Source organism: Enoplosus armatus, chromosome 7 (genome assembly GCF_043641665.1).
Source record: "Enoplosus armatus isolate fEnoArm2 chromosome 7, fEnoArm2.hap1, whole genome shotgun sequence".
NCBI classification, from domain to species: domain Eukaryota; kingdom Metazoa; phylum Chordata; class Actinopteri; order Centrarchiformes; family Enoplosidae; genus Enoplosus; species Enoplosus armatus.
This window is the reverse complement of record NC_092186.1, coordinates 17,106,149-17,124,395: the sequence shown is the minus strand read 5'-3', so window position 1 is coordinate 17,124,395 and position 18,247 is coordinate 17,106,149. Positions and strand designations below refer to the sequence as shown.

Sequence of the window (18,247 nt, the reverse complement as noted above, 5' to 3'; positions counted from 1 at the left end):
ATTTAAATGAAAAAAAATTTGTGAGTACTTTATTACTTGTACTTTATTTATTTAGTACTTTAGTTTTGGAAAATGAGTTTAAATTATGACAATATAGTTTGCAAATCCTGGCATTTATAAGTTGAGACGAACCTGGCGTACCAATGAACACAAAAGTTTATCTAATTCAGAAAGAGATTGAAACATTTATGTACTTGGTCATGTGCAGTAAAGATAAGTGAAACACAATATTGTAAAGTAACAATAAACTGAAGTTCCTGGGTTAACAAGAGAGGGAAAAAACATTAAAAAAGGGACCAACATGTAAAAAATGATGATGGATATAAGATATAATATCATGGAAAAGTGATTGTCTCTTTTTATTCACGATACTGCTACTGTAATTGTCAATTATGTAACAGAAAAAATACACTGTATGTCAAATAATTTCGTATTATCTTATCACTTGCATTGTTCTGTCAGGATATGTGCTGTATAGAAAATGTTCAGAAAACAAAAATGCTCGTCAGTCCTGTGTACTTTCAGTAGTGTTTGTGTGTAAAAGTAATTTCTGCTAAATGTCTTGATGTTTTTTATTGTTCAAAGTGTACTTGCTGCTGAGACATCATATTGTTATAAACACACAATAAAATACAAATACCGACACATTCGGACCAGTCACAATGATTATTACAGTAAGATGACCAGCTGATCCCGGCGCTGTGTGGAGAACTGGTCTATTTAGCACTGCTGTGTAAATAGCAAGCGATGTTCGTCAGACTGCTGTCTGAATGTTATCAAATAACTGGTCACATATTTGCTGAAATACAGGCACAAGGTGATCGCAAGCAATAAATTTTAATCTACACAACGTAACACATTCACACCTCCAGTGTAGACAGGAAGTTGGGAGACAAAATAACGGTGTCGGAGCACTTCCTTGTTGTTGAGTCACATGAGGTCAATAGGTCGTCACCTCTCAAGTTGTGCTTGTCGTACTGAACATCTTGTGATTTCGTAGGAAGAATCACAAGGGGAATGGCTTTTGGAAGCATTTAAAAACTATCAAATTTTTCAGAGCAGACAACCACAGCAGTGCTGGAGGCAGTGCAGGGTAGACATTGTTGTGGCCAGAATGTAATGACTGCACTTTTCTTCCTCTCTAATACTCTGTTAGACCAGAGGCATTATCACCATCATCACCAGTATGTACTATTATTATTATGTTGTGTACCTCCTTGATGTTATTTAAAAGGGGGATGTGTTCATTCACTCCCAAATAGATGTACTCTTCCACGGTGGGGGATTCACAGCTGTCACAGTTTTGTTGCAAATGCAATGCTGTGTGAAAGGTTGTCTCATGTTGTGAATCTTGTGTGATAAATCAAAATTTCAATCTCAGTCCTGATGTGGCTTTCTGCCCTAGCAGCTGGTGAGGTAAAATTGAGTCTTCTTGGCTAAAAGTGAAACAAAATGCTCTGACTTCCAAATCTGGATATTCCCATTTTTATCTGTGAGGATTTTTTGAGCTACTATTACAGCATTTTGTTAGTATTTCATCTTTTAGTAGAAGCCATGAAAATCCCAAAACATAGAATATTTTCTGCACTGGATGCCAAACAGTGTAACTAGTAAACATTCTAAATTGAGATTGACAGCAAATTGTGATATATTCTGCCAGACCACTTCAGAAAGTGATCATATATCAGACAAGCACATCAGCCAGGTGGAAATGCAACCACACCGCATGTTCATGTTTGTGAAAAAGAACACAGTTTGGACAGATCTGCCTCAGATCAAAATATAAGCTGTACCGGTGCCATGTCTAATGGCCCTAAACCCACTATGTTTTTGCAGACTGTTGTTTGCCAAAGCAGTGGTCAAGAAAATCTGAGCAAGGAGGTTGATGTACTGTACTGAGGAAGGCATGGATGTCAAGTTATTATCTCTCCAGGGTGTAAACCCAGGTAAAACACACTGAACCATAAAATAAGTGCCTGTAGCAATGCGCCGGGCTCTTTTGTGATTGTGGCAGCAGCTGGTCAGCAAACACTCTCTGAAAAGACAGACCACTCCAATCCCATTTCATGCCATATCTAATGCCTGTGCACAAGGGGTTGCCAAGAGCATGAACCTGCATGACTATATAACATTCAGTAAGATGGAGGCATCTTCAAGTGTCTAGTCTACATATATAGAATGCCTGGTACTTCATGGATATTAACTATTAACAATGTATCTCACCAAGAGATACATTGTTAACAGGCAAGGGACATGATTTGTGCTTAAAAAACAGAAAATGCTCTAGCAGGGCCCTCCGCACTTCATAATATCACAACTACCCGTCCCGAGTTGATTCTGTGTTTCTAAAACTAATAAATGGTATCAACACTTAATCATGCTCTGCAGGAAAATCAGGACCTGTATACTCTGTTCTGTCATGTGGAAGTGATCCAGTTTCTCAGAGCTACTAGAGCTTCTTCAACACAACACAAGTCCAGTCAGAGCTCAGAGGAAATGCCAGGTGCAAAACAAACACTCTAAATTATGGAAGTGCGATTGACTAACACAGGGCTGGACTGGCCATCTGGCAGACCGGGCACAAGGAGGAGAAGTGGTCGGACATGGCCACTCCAGGCAGAGGAGCAGAGAGAAGAGCAGGAGACTGTAGTTGAAGCGGTAAGCAGAGAGACAGGGACTCAGTGAGGGTGCAGGGAGGTAGTGCATGTGCCACGATGACGATGATGAATGATGATTAATTCAATGACTATGATAATAAAGCGATCATAAAGTGAGACCACCAGACTATTCTAACATTAACTAGCTAACGTTAGCGTTGGCTAAGCAGTGAGTGACTGAGGTCCATATCGTTTCATCACCTTAGATGTATGCCTGCTTATGTATTAGCATTAGAAAAATACAAAACACACAGTATACATGGTCTGTTATTAATGTATAGAGATTGACCTTGGCTGACGTTAGATTCCCGGCCTGAATTATTATCCCATGGAGGAAAGTAAGGGTGTGGAGGTCAAGATGGTGGATGGGTGTGAAGCATATCTGACTTTCATGCAGGAGAACATAATTCATGGCCTGTCACAGACCTGCATGCAACAACCTTTTACAACAGTAAACATGATCTTTTCCTAACCTTGACCAAGTGTTAAAATTTCCTAACCCTAACCTTACACTATAACTACAGGTCATTTACCCATGTCTAACCTTCAGAATTTGAAAAACATTGGCATTGAACGTAATCAGGAGTTTTGCAGAATCTCTGAGTACTGACGTTCTTCTTAACTTAATTTTCTTAATTAGCCGAACAGCCACAGCGGTGCAGGTTCACAGATGAGTCACCAAATGGGAAGAAGAAAAGGACGAGAGTCAGAGAAGCTCATCAGAAATAAACAGGCGCACTGACCATACAGACCATGATATTCAGTAACAAAACGTCATTCAATATAATCACATTACATACATTCTATTACTCAAGTGCATTTGGCTCTTTATCAATGAGCAATGATACTAATAAACTTGCACTAACAAAATAGCTTCTGGTGATTCATCTTGATTGATCAAATGAATCATGAAAAGCTTTTGCATCTGATTATTTCTCATCACACTACTGATTTATCTACCTTTACCATACAGTCACAAAGACACAGCATATCTTTAAACTACACTTATACTTACATTTATTGTGCACGTCTTTTTCTCACAAATATTTAATTCAAGGTACTATTGCACATGCAATCCAATGTAGGACATTTGCATTGCACAAATGTCCATTTTAGAGAGATTTTATGCTCTTGCCCATCTTATTGCCCCTGGTCAGATGAATAATGAGGTACTTCACTGAAGGCTGTAGCTGGGCATGATTGCCTGAAATGCTTGTCAAGGCTTCAAATTATACCTTTCAGCTAAGTGAGAGGCTCAGCTTAGAACGCGCATCGGGAACATCACAGGAAATCTTCTCTTTTCTTTTATTTCACCTTACACAATGCACTTGATTTGAGTATTATCCGACTGCCTTAGCCCTCAGCTGCACCACCACTCACTTTTCTTTCTTTAAATGCTCAGACTGGACTCAGAAGTACATGTTCTACACATGGTTAAAGGAGCTGTATGCTTTAGACCCAAGGTCATTAATACTCCAACCGTGATCCAGGTCCAGCTCCAGACACTGTCCTATCTGAACTTGGACATATAACCGATACATTATTGAGAATTATTACATTTTGAAGAGGAGTTGATCTCTAAATTTGCATATTGCAAATTATTGCTTTAATTAGCTAATTTTGCACTTCAATTTAAAGAAATAGTTTGACATTTTGGGAAATACACATTCACGTTCTGGTGAAGAGTTAGACAATAAGATTATTATCATTTGCGTCCATCAAACATAAGGCTACAACCAGCTGCCAGTTAGCTTAGCTTAGAACAAAGGCTGGAAACATGGAGAAACAAGTCACATACCCGGGTAAAAAAGACAAAATGTTGAGCGTTAACTTTAATACACTTCGTAAGCAAAAATGCATGATGAGGTGTTCCACTATGAGAAACATTTAATGGATGAGGTGGGGATGAAGAACATCACAATGTAAAGAAGTCCATGTCAGTACACCTCAGAGTGAGTCATTAAACCATTATTTAAAAGTTTATTTTAATGGGTTTAACCTATGCTTTGGTTGGGTTAACCAGTTACTTAACCGGTAACATACTGTGAGTGCAAAACTGTGACATCTGCACAAACAAAATCATTGCCGAAATGAGACTCAATGGATCACTAGTATTGTACTGCACACATTATATCAGACAAAATGTTATCTCAAATGCCTCTAAACTGTTTGAAATGAATCCCCAAGCCATAAATGACTTCAATAATGCCAGGTGCTTGAAACCCTTGGACCAGTTGTTAAGATAAATTAGGCATAGTTAAAAGTCTGGGCACAATATTGATACCACCGAAATACTCCTCTTGTAAATAACAGCCAGTGATCACCTCATAGCCAGCTCTCCCCAGAAGTGGAGATGAACATTGAAAATAAGGCCTCATCAATGCACAGGCACAACTCTCAACTGAGTCCCTCAGTAACTTGTGAATGCACACACACAGACTTCACTTGGAGCCATCTGGAAGAGCACAGACAAAAGCTTAACTCTGAGGTGAAATGATGTTGTCACAGAGGAAGCATATTAACTTCAGATTGCTGCCTGTTGAGCCTGTTGATCTTGTTTGAGTTCTCACATGAAAACAAAATGGACTATATCTCCATTGTGCAAGTTGCATATTTTTGGGCACCGTCGTCACTGTGTCTTTTTTGTAAGATGTCACTGTCAGCATTTTCAACTAAATTTAAGATAGCACTCAGTGGGTAGGAGTAATTGGGGACAAAAGACAGAGGCAAGTGTAGGGCAGACTGAAGCTAAGGTGCCACAATAACATGTGGATTATTCAGCACATTAACTCTACACATGATTGAAAATTATGCGGCTGAAGAGCAGACTGCCTGAAGTCGCTCCACTTCTGAAACATTTCCAGTGGATATTGAAACGACGAAAAAGATGTGATGAAGATGGCACCAACGCAGCTGAATCCAGTGGATGTGAGGAGTAGGAGTCTTTCTGCGCAAGCACTCGACCGAAGAGTCACTAATGCAGCGACAAGGATGTGATTCCTCAGGGCATGATTCCTCACCAGCTTCACACCCACAAACAGAGCGAATTGTGTTTGTTGGAAAGCAAGGTACCAAAGAAGTATTGTTATCAGGATTTACTCTGAGATGGTGATAATTACCACTTGGACACCAAATAGACTCTAACAATGTGGATTTATCTTGATTATTATTTCTCTTGATCTCCATGATTATTCAGAGTTGGTGCAATTTACAGCTCTATAACAATGCCCTTGTTCACAGATTACTGTTTCCATACACCAAAATCTGACATTTATCATTCATCATTATTATTTTATAGCTGGAAATCTTTATCTAACTCAATTGTAGCTTAGCCAGTGATCTGCAGCATCAACAAAATGGACCCAGGAACTGAAGGTACTACACGATAACCAGCAGCTGTGCTCATGTTTAAAATATTTTTTTCACATTATCAACTGCCTTGCAACCCCAAAGTACTCTTCCAAATACTGGAGAGCTCTGAAGCTTATGCTATGTGCTCTGGTCTCTGGGTACTGACAGCAATCAGATGATGTTGCTATAGAAACTGGATAATGTCTCAATGAACTCGAAGGTGAAGGCAAGCCAATTGTCAAGTCAAGTCAGTTTTATTTATATAGCCAAATATCACAAATCACAATTTGCCTCAAGGGGGCTTTACAACCTGTACAGCATACAACGCCCTCTGTCCTTAGACCCTCCATTCGAATGAGGAAAGAAAAGAAAGAAAAAACAAAACAGGAAAAATGGAAGAAACCTCAGGAAGAGCAAGAGAGGAGGAATCCCTCTCCAGGACGGACAGACATGCAATAGATGTCGTGTGCACAGAATAGATTAACAATTATCATACAATTATGACGACAAAATGTAGATTGTAAAATATAAGTGAAGAGGATGGATCAAGGAGGACAATTGAGGAGATTCAGGTGTCGCCCACTAAGTAGGATCTGAGCCCCCACCACCTCCTAGAAAGAGGACAGGCCACACAAACACAGAAGAGGACAACAGCAATCACACAGAGAGAGAAAGAGTATCATGCAAAATAGGGAGGGAAGAGGAGAGGCTGAATGTCCTGGAGGATGAATGAAATACAAAAAAACATGTTCTGTCCCCTGTGTCCTCCACAGGTCCATCTATAACAAAGAGAGAGAATTGTTCTCTGACATGATGCCTCCTCCTTACATTGTTTTCTGAGAGAATGTAAAGTGAATTGGGGTCTAATGGCAGAAAGCAAGGGAGAAAAACACTCATGTAAAAGCTTTCTACTCAATTCAAAGGCCATGGCTGGCTGCCAGGCCCCAAATGGTGACAAAATGATGATCAACAATTGATTCACAATCCCCAACAGGTTGAGTGGCAATTTATACAATGAGTTTTCTCTACTTCATTTTTGCCTGACAAAACCTTTTTGAGTTGCCTTTTTGTTGGGAGAATCATTTGCATAACAATTGCTAATGTCCTTTTCAGAGGTGGAATTAGCCAAATATCAGCAAGCACAATACTAATCAAAATGCAATGATACTTCATATGGTGACTTATTCATTGGTCAGCTTTATCTGCAGTTTCTGCAGCCGATGGAGATTGTTGTGAGTGAAGGCAACGTAAAAGAAATGCTCAGTAATCATCTTTTCAGTAACACACATCTAACAGAGCCATTGCAAACCTTCTCACCATGATGTCCATTATCTACAACAAAGTGAATGAATGTAATGACCACAAATGACTGCACAACAATATTCTCCTATTCAGCAGCAGGACAGACTTTCCCATGATCCCTCTATGTAACCAAGTGAACAACAGGATGTAAACAAAATTACTTTGTCGAATGTAATTAAAGCACAGTATCCATATAGTGTTCCATGGGTGAAATCTGACACAGGAGGCACCGACCTATGCATAAGTCTAATATCGCCTTCAGGCTTTCAGCAATCAGTGAGTGACAATAAATAATTGTCATTTTTCTCCATCTAAAAAAATACAACAGTCCTGAAATTGCTAATAAGATTATCCTTTTTTTAATGCTGGGAAAGAAGAGTGCTTTATTAGGACTAAAGGGAGAACACCCAAATCGTAACCAATTATCATTTTTCACCTATTGAGCATCCCTAATTATGCTAACCACCAGTTCTTAATAGCCAGCCTGGAAATGATGCTAAACACTGCATTGATGCAAATCCTGAATTCCGGTAATTAGAGCTGATTTATAAATATCTACTGAGCTACTGAGTAGTCTGATTATCACTTCACAAGGAGACAGCCATATCCATGTTTTATGCTAATTACACATTACCTATTTAAACAATACTTTAGACAATACATGACAGAGTATAAAAAGAAGCCACAAGTCTCAGTTATTCTGATCAGTGTTTTAAGATTTCCACTAGGGATAGGTGAACATGTCCTCCTCACTTTTCAAATCCTGATTTTGTTACCTACACTTTTACAGTTTCAGTGTCATTTACTTCTCTTAACAGTGTCCTCGAGTTGATAAAAATGTTGATATGTTGAGGCTGCCTCTGATTCATGGAGCAGGGGACACCTGCAGACTCTACTCAGTGCTGGAAAACTACCTGTACCTCCTCTGCAACTTTTTGGAAGGGAAAAAAAACTAAATTGTACAAGTGACAATCGGCATTTATAATATTCACCTTAAAACACACTACCACAGAACATCAAACAAAGATATGACAGTACATGACAGTAAATGCTACATTATGTACCATTGAGTGTGTGTACATGTGCACATGTATCCTGGTTATTATCGGATCTTTAGAAAATCTCAGTTATATGTTGCACATGCAAACACCTCATCCCGGTTTTGAGAAACCTGGATATGCTAGCTGGAGTACTCCAGTAGAAACCAGGATACTGTCCAGGTTTCTGACAATTCTCTGTCATGTTTGCAGGTGCATCCTCAACTCACGTTATGTGGTAGTTAGTCATGATGGTCAACATGCTGAAAGGGAAAGTCAAATTTGGCAATGCAGATAATGAAATGTGTTCCATCACCGGTGATCAGATGGAGAAGCCAAATCCAGCAGAATATTAAATGCAGCAGAGTCCAGAAATCAAACCAACCTGTGCTCATTCTCAGTTGTTGACGTAATTCAGTCAGTACAGAAATAAGAGGGTGAGATGTTAAGGAATCAGGACACCTGCACAAAGTCCAGAAACCTGCATACTGTGAAGATCATGTAAACAGGTGAAACAACCTTAACCTACCCTCTGTGTTTAGTTTATTCAAAGCCTTAACAAACAACATTTGAAAAGTGAAATCTTCAGACCCTGAAAAACCTAAATACTGATGCAGGGTTGAATTTCTTGGAAGCTAACATTAGCTGCTCAGTTTTTCTTGTCGTTGCAATATAACAAACTCCAGTGGTCAGATGCATAATTTCTCACGGTCAAAATCCTATATGAGACATCACCAGTGACAAATGGACAAATTATGTACAGATTGGATTAGCTAAATCTGGTTTACATTTTTAATACTCTTAATAAGACCAAAACAGGCAATTAAGCGTGTGATATTTTTCTTCCACTGCTGTCTCCCTTGATGAATAACCTTATTAATATGCAAATCCTCAAAAGGAGTGGCAGCTGCATAAAAAAATACTATAATGTGAAAACTGTGAATCCAACCCAAAGATCATGACTTACTATGTCTTTGCAGCACTGTTCAATCTCAGTGGGAACCAATTAGAAAAGCTATCTGTGAAGTAGTTGAGAGTGATGTGACACTCTATACCAGGATGGTTTTAAAGTGGTATGTCTTTTGCATTTTTTAAGCAGTTTATCCATTATAGAAGTAGTGTAGTATGTAGTCATGGTGGGCTGAAGGGAAATACTCCCCTGAACGTCACTCAGGATTGTACAGAGAAGTCTTCTGCTTTTGGCCTGAAGCATCTCCATCGAGAGCAGCTCTGGATTACTTTCTGAAGGGCAGGTATTTAGGTACATCTGTTGGCGTTAAGCCGGAAAAGCAATTAAGGGTCAGGAGAAAATCAATACTGCTTAATCACTGCACAGGCTCATGGGAATAGTCAATGGACTGCAGGTGGAAGAATAACAGAAGATGACATACAGTAAATGGTGTGGAAAGCTGACCTGTCTGTATACTTTACAAATATAATATGGTTAAACATGTCCCATATTGATCAGCTGTTATGTATGTTTATATTAAGTTCATGATGTTTTACAAGTATGTTTTATTTGTTAAATAGAGTGGATTTCGTGTGATACAGCATTCCACAAGGTCGCATTTTTCTTGAGCATATACATTTTTCTCACCTTTGCCTGTAAAGCATTTCGGCAACTTACAGAGAGCTCGACTGCAGATAATAGATGGGAAGAAAGTGAAAGCACGCGCATGTTCATAGAGAGCAAGCAGCACAGTGCAATTTCAGAGTAAGGATGTCTTGTGATTTTCAGTTGAACTGCCAGCCTGCTCAGACTGGGTCAAAGGCACAGGTGAATTTTTTGATATTGCTTTAAAGAGAGAGGAACTCATGACCAGAAGTTGTTGACATAAATATTTCAAACAGGAAATAATAAGGCACTGTTCCACTCTTAAAGGACAAGGTGGGCGATTTTAAATATCTTACTCAAACATAAGTAAATTGTGTATTTATATAGACTAAAACCAAATAAATAATAATAATAGATAATAATTAATAATAATTAAAACCATTAAAATTTAAATTCTGCAAATTGGCCTAATTTTAATTATTCCACTAACTGTTCATTCAGGGTCAATTTCAAAAATGCCCCACCATGATGTGTTTTGTGGAGTTTGTCTGACTCTTGTAAAAAAAAACTAAGGAATTCTGTGAAAGCAATAACTTTAAATTCACCAAATAAAAAAACCCACTTTGAGTTTAGCATCTTATCTATTCAAGCCACTTCAGCAAATCAAGTCAGTCACAATATTCTCCAGTATCCAATATTCTATATAGTCTAACACCATCGCATTGCATCCAAAACAGCAGACAGTAGGGAGGAGATAGCAGAGTATAATAGAGGGTGTGCAGAAGTCGCCATGATCACTGCTCCCTGAGCGGCAAACATCCAACAGTCAGCATCTGTCATCGTGCATTCACATGAAAAACAATATCAAAACCACTGCTTAAAATTGTAAATAGCTGCTGTGCAAGAGATTGCACAAACAGATTCAGAACGAATTCGGGCACAAGTTTATTATAGACTGCAGAAATAGAAGAGAAGTAATGTGAGGCTGCAGTGCACTTCTAAGGGGTTTTATAAATGTTAACTAACAAGGTGCATAGTTTTATGAATGTAATAAAACCTAAATATTTTTACATTTTGACAGCCAGAATTTGATCAGGCTGAGAAATCCTGCTTTGTCGTGCCTTTAGGCTTTGTTTAATGTATTATTTCCCTGATACTATCTGTATAATATATGGTGTGATCCACTTTTGGTGAGCATCCAACTGCAACGGGACACTGGTCACCAGTCGACTGCCAGTTTATAGTTGACCCAATATTAAAAAGTGAAGAAAAAATGAGGAGAAAATGCAAACACCTGCTGATTATGCTGGTTATGTTGTGTTTTTTTATGTTCAATATGCAATAAATCCTGGATCAAAAATAAGGAGCATTTGAAAGTGTATGCAGTGCAATTATAACAAATGCTCTGTCTGTGGTTTTGTCAAATAATCCAGCAGTCAAATGCCAATTTGATTTACAAATTAATGAGAGTGATTCACTTCAATTACCGTTTCTACTGACATTCTTGAAATGCTCTCAGACTTGCAATGCATTATGGGTACATTCTGATGTCAACAACAGGCACAGTGAAGCAGTGTATTTGCTGATGCGATTGCTATCACTACTGAGATGTACAGTAGGCTGAGTTGCCTGAACTGCTGACAATAATCTAATTATCATCCCCTTCACTGGCAGAGATGAAACGTTCCAGAAAGCACCTGGTAAATTCTTGTAAAACAAAATCACTACTGTATCCCTCCAGAATCACATACGCTGGACTCTAAAACCTTTTACTATTAACAAAATCTTGTATCTTGTTCAAAACAAGACATTATCTACTAGTATACCATTGTTTTGTCTAGTATTGAAAACTGCAGCCCTTACAAGACCCTCAAATTTGGTTATATGACTATCAGATCGCTATTTTACTGAACTTCTTCTACTTAACCTCCAAACTGGAAAATCAATTTAATTCTTTTTAGGCTCTGGTATTAAAACCATCACCATCAATAAATTGCTTTGTCTAAGTAAATGGCTTGTATCTTGTGGCATTTTCTAATTAAATAAAATCAAAAGTAACACTTGCCCATCTGATGTTTTTACTACTCGCCACATCAGCCCGGCAACTTTAATGGCACTTAATGAACAATTGCTCCTTGCTCTTGGCTCCTTTCTCGACAGCAACAGAACCTGTTGAAAATTGCTCTAGGAGTTTTCTTGGAATGAAAGAGGCACCATTCTCCCTATTACAAGTTAATGAACCATCTAAATGATACTGAAGCCAATATTGTGAGGTAAAATAGGTATATAATGTTGCTTTAAGCAAGCCTGCAGGAGATTAAATGGCAAATGGCAAACCTTTTGATATTTGGTTTTGTTTCTGTGCCATAACAGCTGCCAAGATATGCAAATACTATATTTACTGCCCCGTCAAACACAAAACAGTTTGAAAGTTGAGACATTAAAGTGGAAGGAAACAGGAATGGCACGAAAAACCTGCATTATCATTTCTGGATTAATAATTTAATCCATTATGCTTCATATTAATTGAGAATCATCAGGAGGGTGTTTTATGATTCATTCATGAAAATACTTGGGATGTGGTTTTGCAGCAGATTATAGTATTCAACAATATGTATGACACACTATCACTGACTATTACTACAAATTGCAGCTAAATTATTATAGTACTTGAGTAGGAATTATGATGGCCAGAGCATATTTGTGATGTATTTGAGCTTCTACAAGTTAATTCACAACTCAGCTGTGCTTTGCAACCAGAAATAGCAGGGCAAAACCTACTTTGGCATCTATATGTAATCACAGTATGAGTCATTTGACTAATTGATTCAGCTACACTTGATCACTTCAACTGCTCAATTCTGTCTCATTAAGTCTTTATATAGAGTCTGAAAAGCGTCTAGTTTTCCAGTTGGGGGCCGGTTTGCTGAAATTAATGGAAAAGACCCAAGAGTAATTACAAAAACACAGGAATATCTGAAAGTGACCTCCTGTCTAATTGAAGACAGACGTCTCAATTTCACCAACAAATTACAGGGAAGAGTTGGCAAACGTTTCACTGTTGGACTCAGTTATCTTTGTCAGGCAGATAACTGGCAATAGTTGCAAATACTGCAGTTAAAGGGAAAGTGTGTTGTGTGAAAATCATATTAAGACGCTCTTTGAGGAGTCATACATCTAAAGTGAAATGAGCAAAAGCAGGCAAACCTACGACAACATCACCACTAAAACACACAAAAACAAAAGTGAAATCAACTTTATCTAAGCTAACATTTCAGTCAATATATCTAGCATTGTATTTCAAAATATTTTTGAAGCAACATACAAACATTAAGCCAACCTATAAGCTGTGCATGTGATTTATTATTCTGTTTTTAAGATGATCGGAAATGGCCTTCTTTGTCACTCACTATGTTTTGAAATATTTACTTCAACTCTCATGGTCAAACTCTGTCTTTTCATTGTTTGGAGCTTTGTGATGACTTACAGTTTGATGGGCTGGCACTGGCCATCTGGTGTGCTCCAAAGATCCAGTGATGTGAAGCACCTCTTCACTAAATCTATAATCCGTGTAAATGTAGACAGCTACTTACAGCGGATTCTGATGGAATAAATTGATGGTAATCATGTAAAACAAAGAGCATATATGAGAGTATAATGGTACCAGTGCTTGGTAACAGTTTAAAATGTAATTAAACCTCCCTATCATGTTGTTGCTATTTGTTTTAGACCGAGTATGTGACTTCATTTTGGCTTGGCTCGGCATTACATTTGCAGTTTCAGGCACGTGTCCCGGGTACAGGATATTTTATTTGATCTTACAAAACATGTACTGACGCATAAGGTCATGCTGACGCTGTCTCAAGGAAGCCACCATCACTTGTGGGTGTTGCAAAGTAGACATTAAGTGTGTTTGCATCCACCAGTTTGTATGCGCTTTTTCAATTTGCGTATAATAATGGAAGTTGATGTATCGATAAAGACTTTTTGCACTATTTGGATTGAAACTTGCTATTGTATTTGTTGGGTTTTGACTTTATTATCTTTTGTCTGGTTCATAGTGTTTTGCTAGATTGGGTTATTTTGTTTTGTGTATTTCTTTTCCTTACTGCTGTGTGGCACACAGCCTTTCCCCTAACTTAGAGCAACTCGCTTGCCCAAATATCAGCTGGACTTATTATGCTACCACTGACAGACTTAATTGTGGGCCTGTCCTGGCCAAGGGCATGACCGTGAGGGAACAGAGAATCGTGTTAGTGGAGGCAGAAGTTGTGCTTGCATCAGCTAATCAGCCATCAGTGACAAACAGTTTCCAAATCAATCTCAAACTGAAAATACGAGAGAGGACAGATTGCCTGAAGAGGAAGACACAAAGAGACAGAGAGACTGGAGAACATCGAAAGGAGAGTAGAGCCAGTTGATCACGCCGGGAGAGGAACGAAATGAAGGTCCCAAGATAGATTTCTGAGAGTCTTGGGAGGAAGATACTTCCTCCATCATGACCACTTTAGTATTCATCGTGTCATGATGTTGTCAATCAGAAACAAATACTGGCCTCTACTGTCAGTCAGACACCTAAAGTGTATTACAAATGTGGATTGTACTGCATCACATTCAGTTGCTTTTACTGTGCTTTGCAGCTAAAAGTACTCCTTAGTTCTGGATACAACAACTGCTGCAGTCCTCCATAATGCCTGTCATCACAAACAATCTACTAATCTAGCAGGTCTGCTAAATACACAATAAAATGTTTCTGGAAATATTGGTGGAGACATTTTTAATCTGTTAACCACTCAAAGTAAGCAGCTGGTCACTTTGCTATTTTAAGGATTTATCTTGTAAAATAAAATAAATTGTGGTAAAGTTGACATTTTCACTGATTGATGTGAAGGTCAACTGCCTTCTCAAGTAAACACAGTGAAATGCTTCATTTTAAAATCACTACAGTATCAGCACAGATATCCATCACTTCTACAATGGACGGCATCTGTGTTGATCTCAAGAAGCAACAAATCCATACACAGTTACTTCAGATCAAAGCACCGTGGACCCAAAATACCGACGGTGAACAGTCTCATTTGGATATTCCCCTCACATCTTTTCATCTGAAAGAATTCTCTGTCGTCCATCCTGTTGTCTTCAGTAGAAATAGCCTCCGAAAACTGCCACCACACAGAACAAGCTGTCCTACAGGGTAAAACACAGTTAACTGAAAAATAAACTGTCTTTGAGAAGTCTGTTTTCCCCCCTCACATCCAAGTGAACAGAACAAAGGCACCTACGTTCATGAAAACATCTTCTGCATAGTTGTCTGTGTCAGAATCCCACAAACACCTTGAAGACATCCTGGTAAAACACGAGAGAAGACAATGCATCATGTTTGAAGGTCTGAACTACTTTCTGAAAAACCTTATACAATGTAATGTAATCAAAAGGAATCAAAACTATTTTTATATTTACCAAATAAACGTTTTTGTTGACAATAAGTCAGAGGGACGATTCAACTCTGTGGTATTTAGATTTGGATTTAGAGATATTTTGTCCAACCCATTTACGTACATGACGTGGGCAGAATATGAGAAACACCTTTCAATATAAAGCAATCTAATAAAACACTACCTTCTTAATACTTTTAAATGTATTGGAGTAAAAGTTCTTGTGTCACTCAGTTGACAAAATGCAACTGCAGGACACCAGTGAGGGAAGACAAATTGTGCTACAGTAATACTGCTAGAAATCCTGTGAAATATAGCACTGTTATTGTATCGCTGGTCTTTTGGCTTGCATTGCAGCTTGAGCATCCATAAACTGCACTATCCGTACACACAAACTCTAATTTGCTTCAATTGAGAGGTTGATGGTAAGAAGGGCCAAAGTTATATAATCTCTCGCTGCCTCTCAATCTCTGTTCCCTATAAAACAGTCAACAGTGCAACACATTTTACGCCCGCTTTCCCCAGACAATAGAGTATCCCACTAAAATATAGTAGTTTTACAAATTGTTACAGCTATTTTTTTGTTTACCAGTACCAAATGATCACTCACTTGACTCCTTGTCCTCGTTGTTCCCCAATGACCACCTGCACGACAAGCTTATATCTGTCAAAGCCTGCATCTGTTGAGGAAGAGAAATGAGCTGTAATAGTGTAGTAATCAGTAGCTGAGCATACATTGTGCAGGCACAATACAGGGGCGGGTACTAATACTCTCTACATTTACTGTGTAGCATTTAGTTAAGTAGAACATTTTCCAAGAAGGACGATATTTTACTGTTGACTATATTCAGTTTACATTGTACTTGTTTCCTTCTCCAAGGGATTCAGCCTGGTTCTGTACTGCCAGCTACATCCATAAAAAGCAGCATTTCATAAGTGGCAAAACATCTTTAGTCTGTTGCCTTGGCAATCGGGAGGATAGTTTCCAAGGTGATCTAGTTTAACCCAAAACGATTACCACTTTTTCACAATATAGTTTTGTTTACGTTTCATTTTGTTGGAGGAGTCCTTTGCTGTGTATTTAGCCAACATCAGGCAGTTTTGTAGCCATTTCACTGGTACTCTGAATATTAAAGCCGACCATTTCTTACTGTTATTCAAATAGGTACCTGAATGACCATTTTCAACGATACTTGAACACTCTGTTGAGTTGTCTGAGTTATAATAACACAAGATAGGGAGAGAGCATCACTCACTCTTCACTTTGTCCTTAATGCAGTCCGCCAGAGAACGGGACAGCTCTGGGACTTCCTCTGGGTCGTACCGCATCCCGGACAGTCGCTCCCTCACAATTTCCCGAATACACTCCTTCACAATGGTTGGTTTAAACCTGAAAGATTTAACAGTAAGCAAAAAAGGCAGACAATTTACTTCAGTCCGTTTCTACAGTTCACAGACGTCAATTAACACGCCAGGGTAACTAACTAGCTAACTACACTATTGACGCCAAAAAACTGTTTGAAAATAGTAACCTCGTTATTTAGACTAAAGCCAATCTTAAACGCTAATCTTAAAATGGCACCAACAACAAGTTTAGTTACACTGCTAGTGGCTAACTAGCAACTCGCTGGCTAAAAGCTAACTTCACCTGCTTGAAATGATATTTAACCACTATAACCAACTCACTTGTGCTGATGATTAGGTCGTATGAGGTATGTATCTGACCCCTCCATCGCAATGTCAATAATATAACGCTAGCTACAACAAGAGGGAGGACATAACGAAGGGAGACGGTTGCTAACAAGCTAATATTATCAGAGTTGTATCCGTTACCATAGCGACGTCTTTTCCTAATTTCCGGTTTCAAAATAAGAGTACGGTAAAGACGCTTGTACGGGACTGTTTTAGCTTTAATGGTGTACTCTAACCAGCAATTCGTGGGGTATTTCTTTTAAGTTTAGCTATATCAGAGTCTTCTAAGGATCTTGTTATGCCTTTTTTAGTCAAATCGCCTTCTAGTTATGGGTTATTCCTCCTGCTGAAAAAGAAGATGATATTCTGTTGAAAGCTCCAGAAAATATGAGTAAAAGCACTCTGAGTTAGTAATTTTGGGTCAAACTGGCATTTTTAAGATCAAGAATAAACATTTCATCCTCCAGTTGTATTTAACCCTTTTCAGTGCTTCAATGGTGATTTTACTACTTTAAGTTAGAAGTTTTCTCAATGCTCTTTTCCTTATAATTTTTTAATAGTCAGTAGGTAAATGAGGACAACTGAGCCATCTCTTTGACAACTGAGCAAACTCCACCGGCTGATGACGACCAAGAGATGCAGTTGACACACAGAATGTGCTGGGTCTGACCCTAGATGTCATTGTCTTCTAAATGTCACTTTTACCTCGACCATTTCTACCATTTCACCCCCTTCCCTTTACTCCCACATGGATGAGTATCTGTACAGGGATGTTATCCAAAGACAGCGGATCCAGTTCACTGCTGTCTTCATCATGATTTTTGAACTCCTCTGCTTTCAAGGCCTCTTCAACTGCAGTCAAATCAGAACGTATCTCTTTTGGCTTCACTTGCCTGAGAAAAGGAGCACAAAAGAGCAGAAAAGCACTTTTAGGATGAAATTTAAGACTACTTTCTGGCTTTAAAGATCAGTGACTAGCTTTGATAGCAGGAGGGATAGCACTGTCCTGACACATTCTCACCTTGCAAATCTCCCATCTTTGCTTGCTTGGTCCAAGATAGGAAGGTTGGATTTAAATCACACATAACTAAAAGGAAAAGGTAAGGCGTTTTCCACACACACTGTACCAACCAAAGTAAGTTTTTTTTATTCAATCCACAAGTATTTTATCAGAAATCTCATATAGATCTGTATAATAAGGTTTTCCCTTAGCTGCAC

General features: G+C 38.5%; 1 protein-coding gene across 1 annotated transcript; it reads right to left on the bottom strand.

The window, feature by feature from the left end:
• Positions 1–14,664: 14,664 nt before the first annotated feature.
• dynlt2b (dynein light chain Tctex-type 2B) lies at positions 14,665–17,160 on the bottom strand. The gene is made up of 5 exons (XM_070909414.1): positions 17,024–17,160; positions 16,594–16,727; positions 15,948–16,017; positions 15,185–15,248; positions 14,665–15,089 (listed from the first exon to the last, which is right to left on the bottom strand). Exons 1-5 carry the CDS (start codon positions 17,068–17,070, stop codon positions 15,042–15,044), a joined length of 363 nt encoding a protein of 120 aa, XP_070765515.1. The 5' UTR covers positions 17,071–17,160; the 3' UTR covers positions 14,665–15,041.
• Between the last annotated feature and the right edge of the window lie 1,087 nt (positions 17,161–18,247).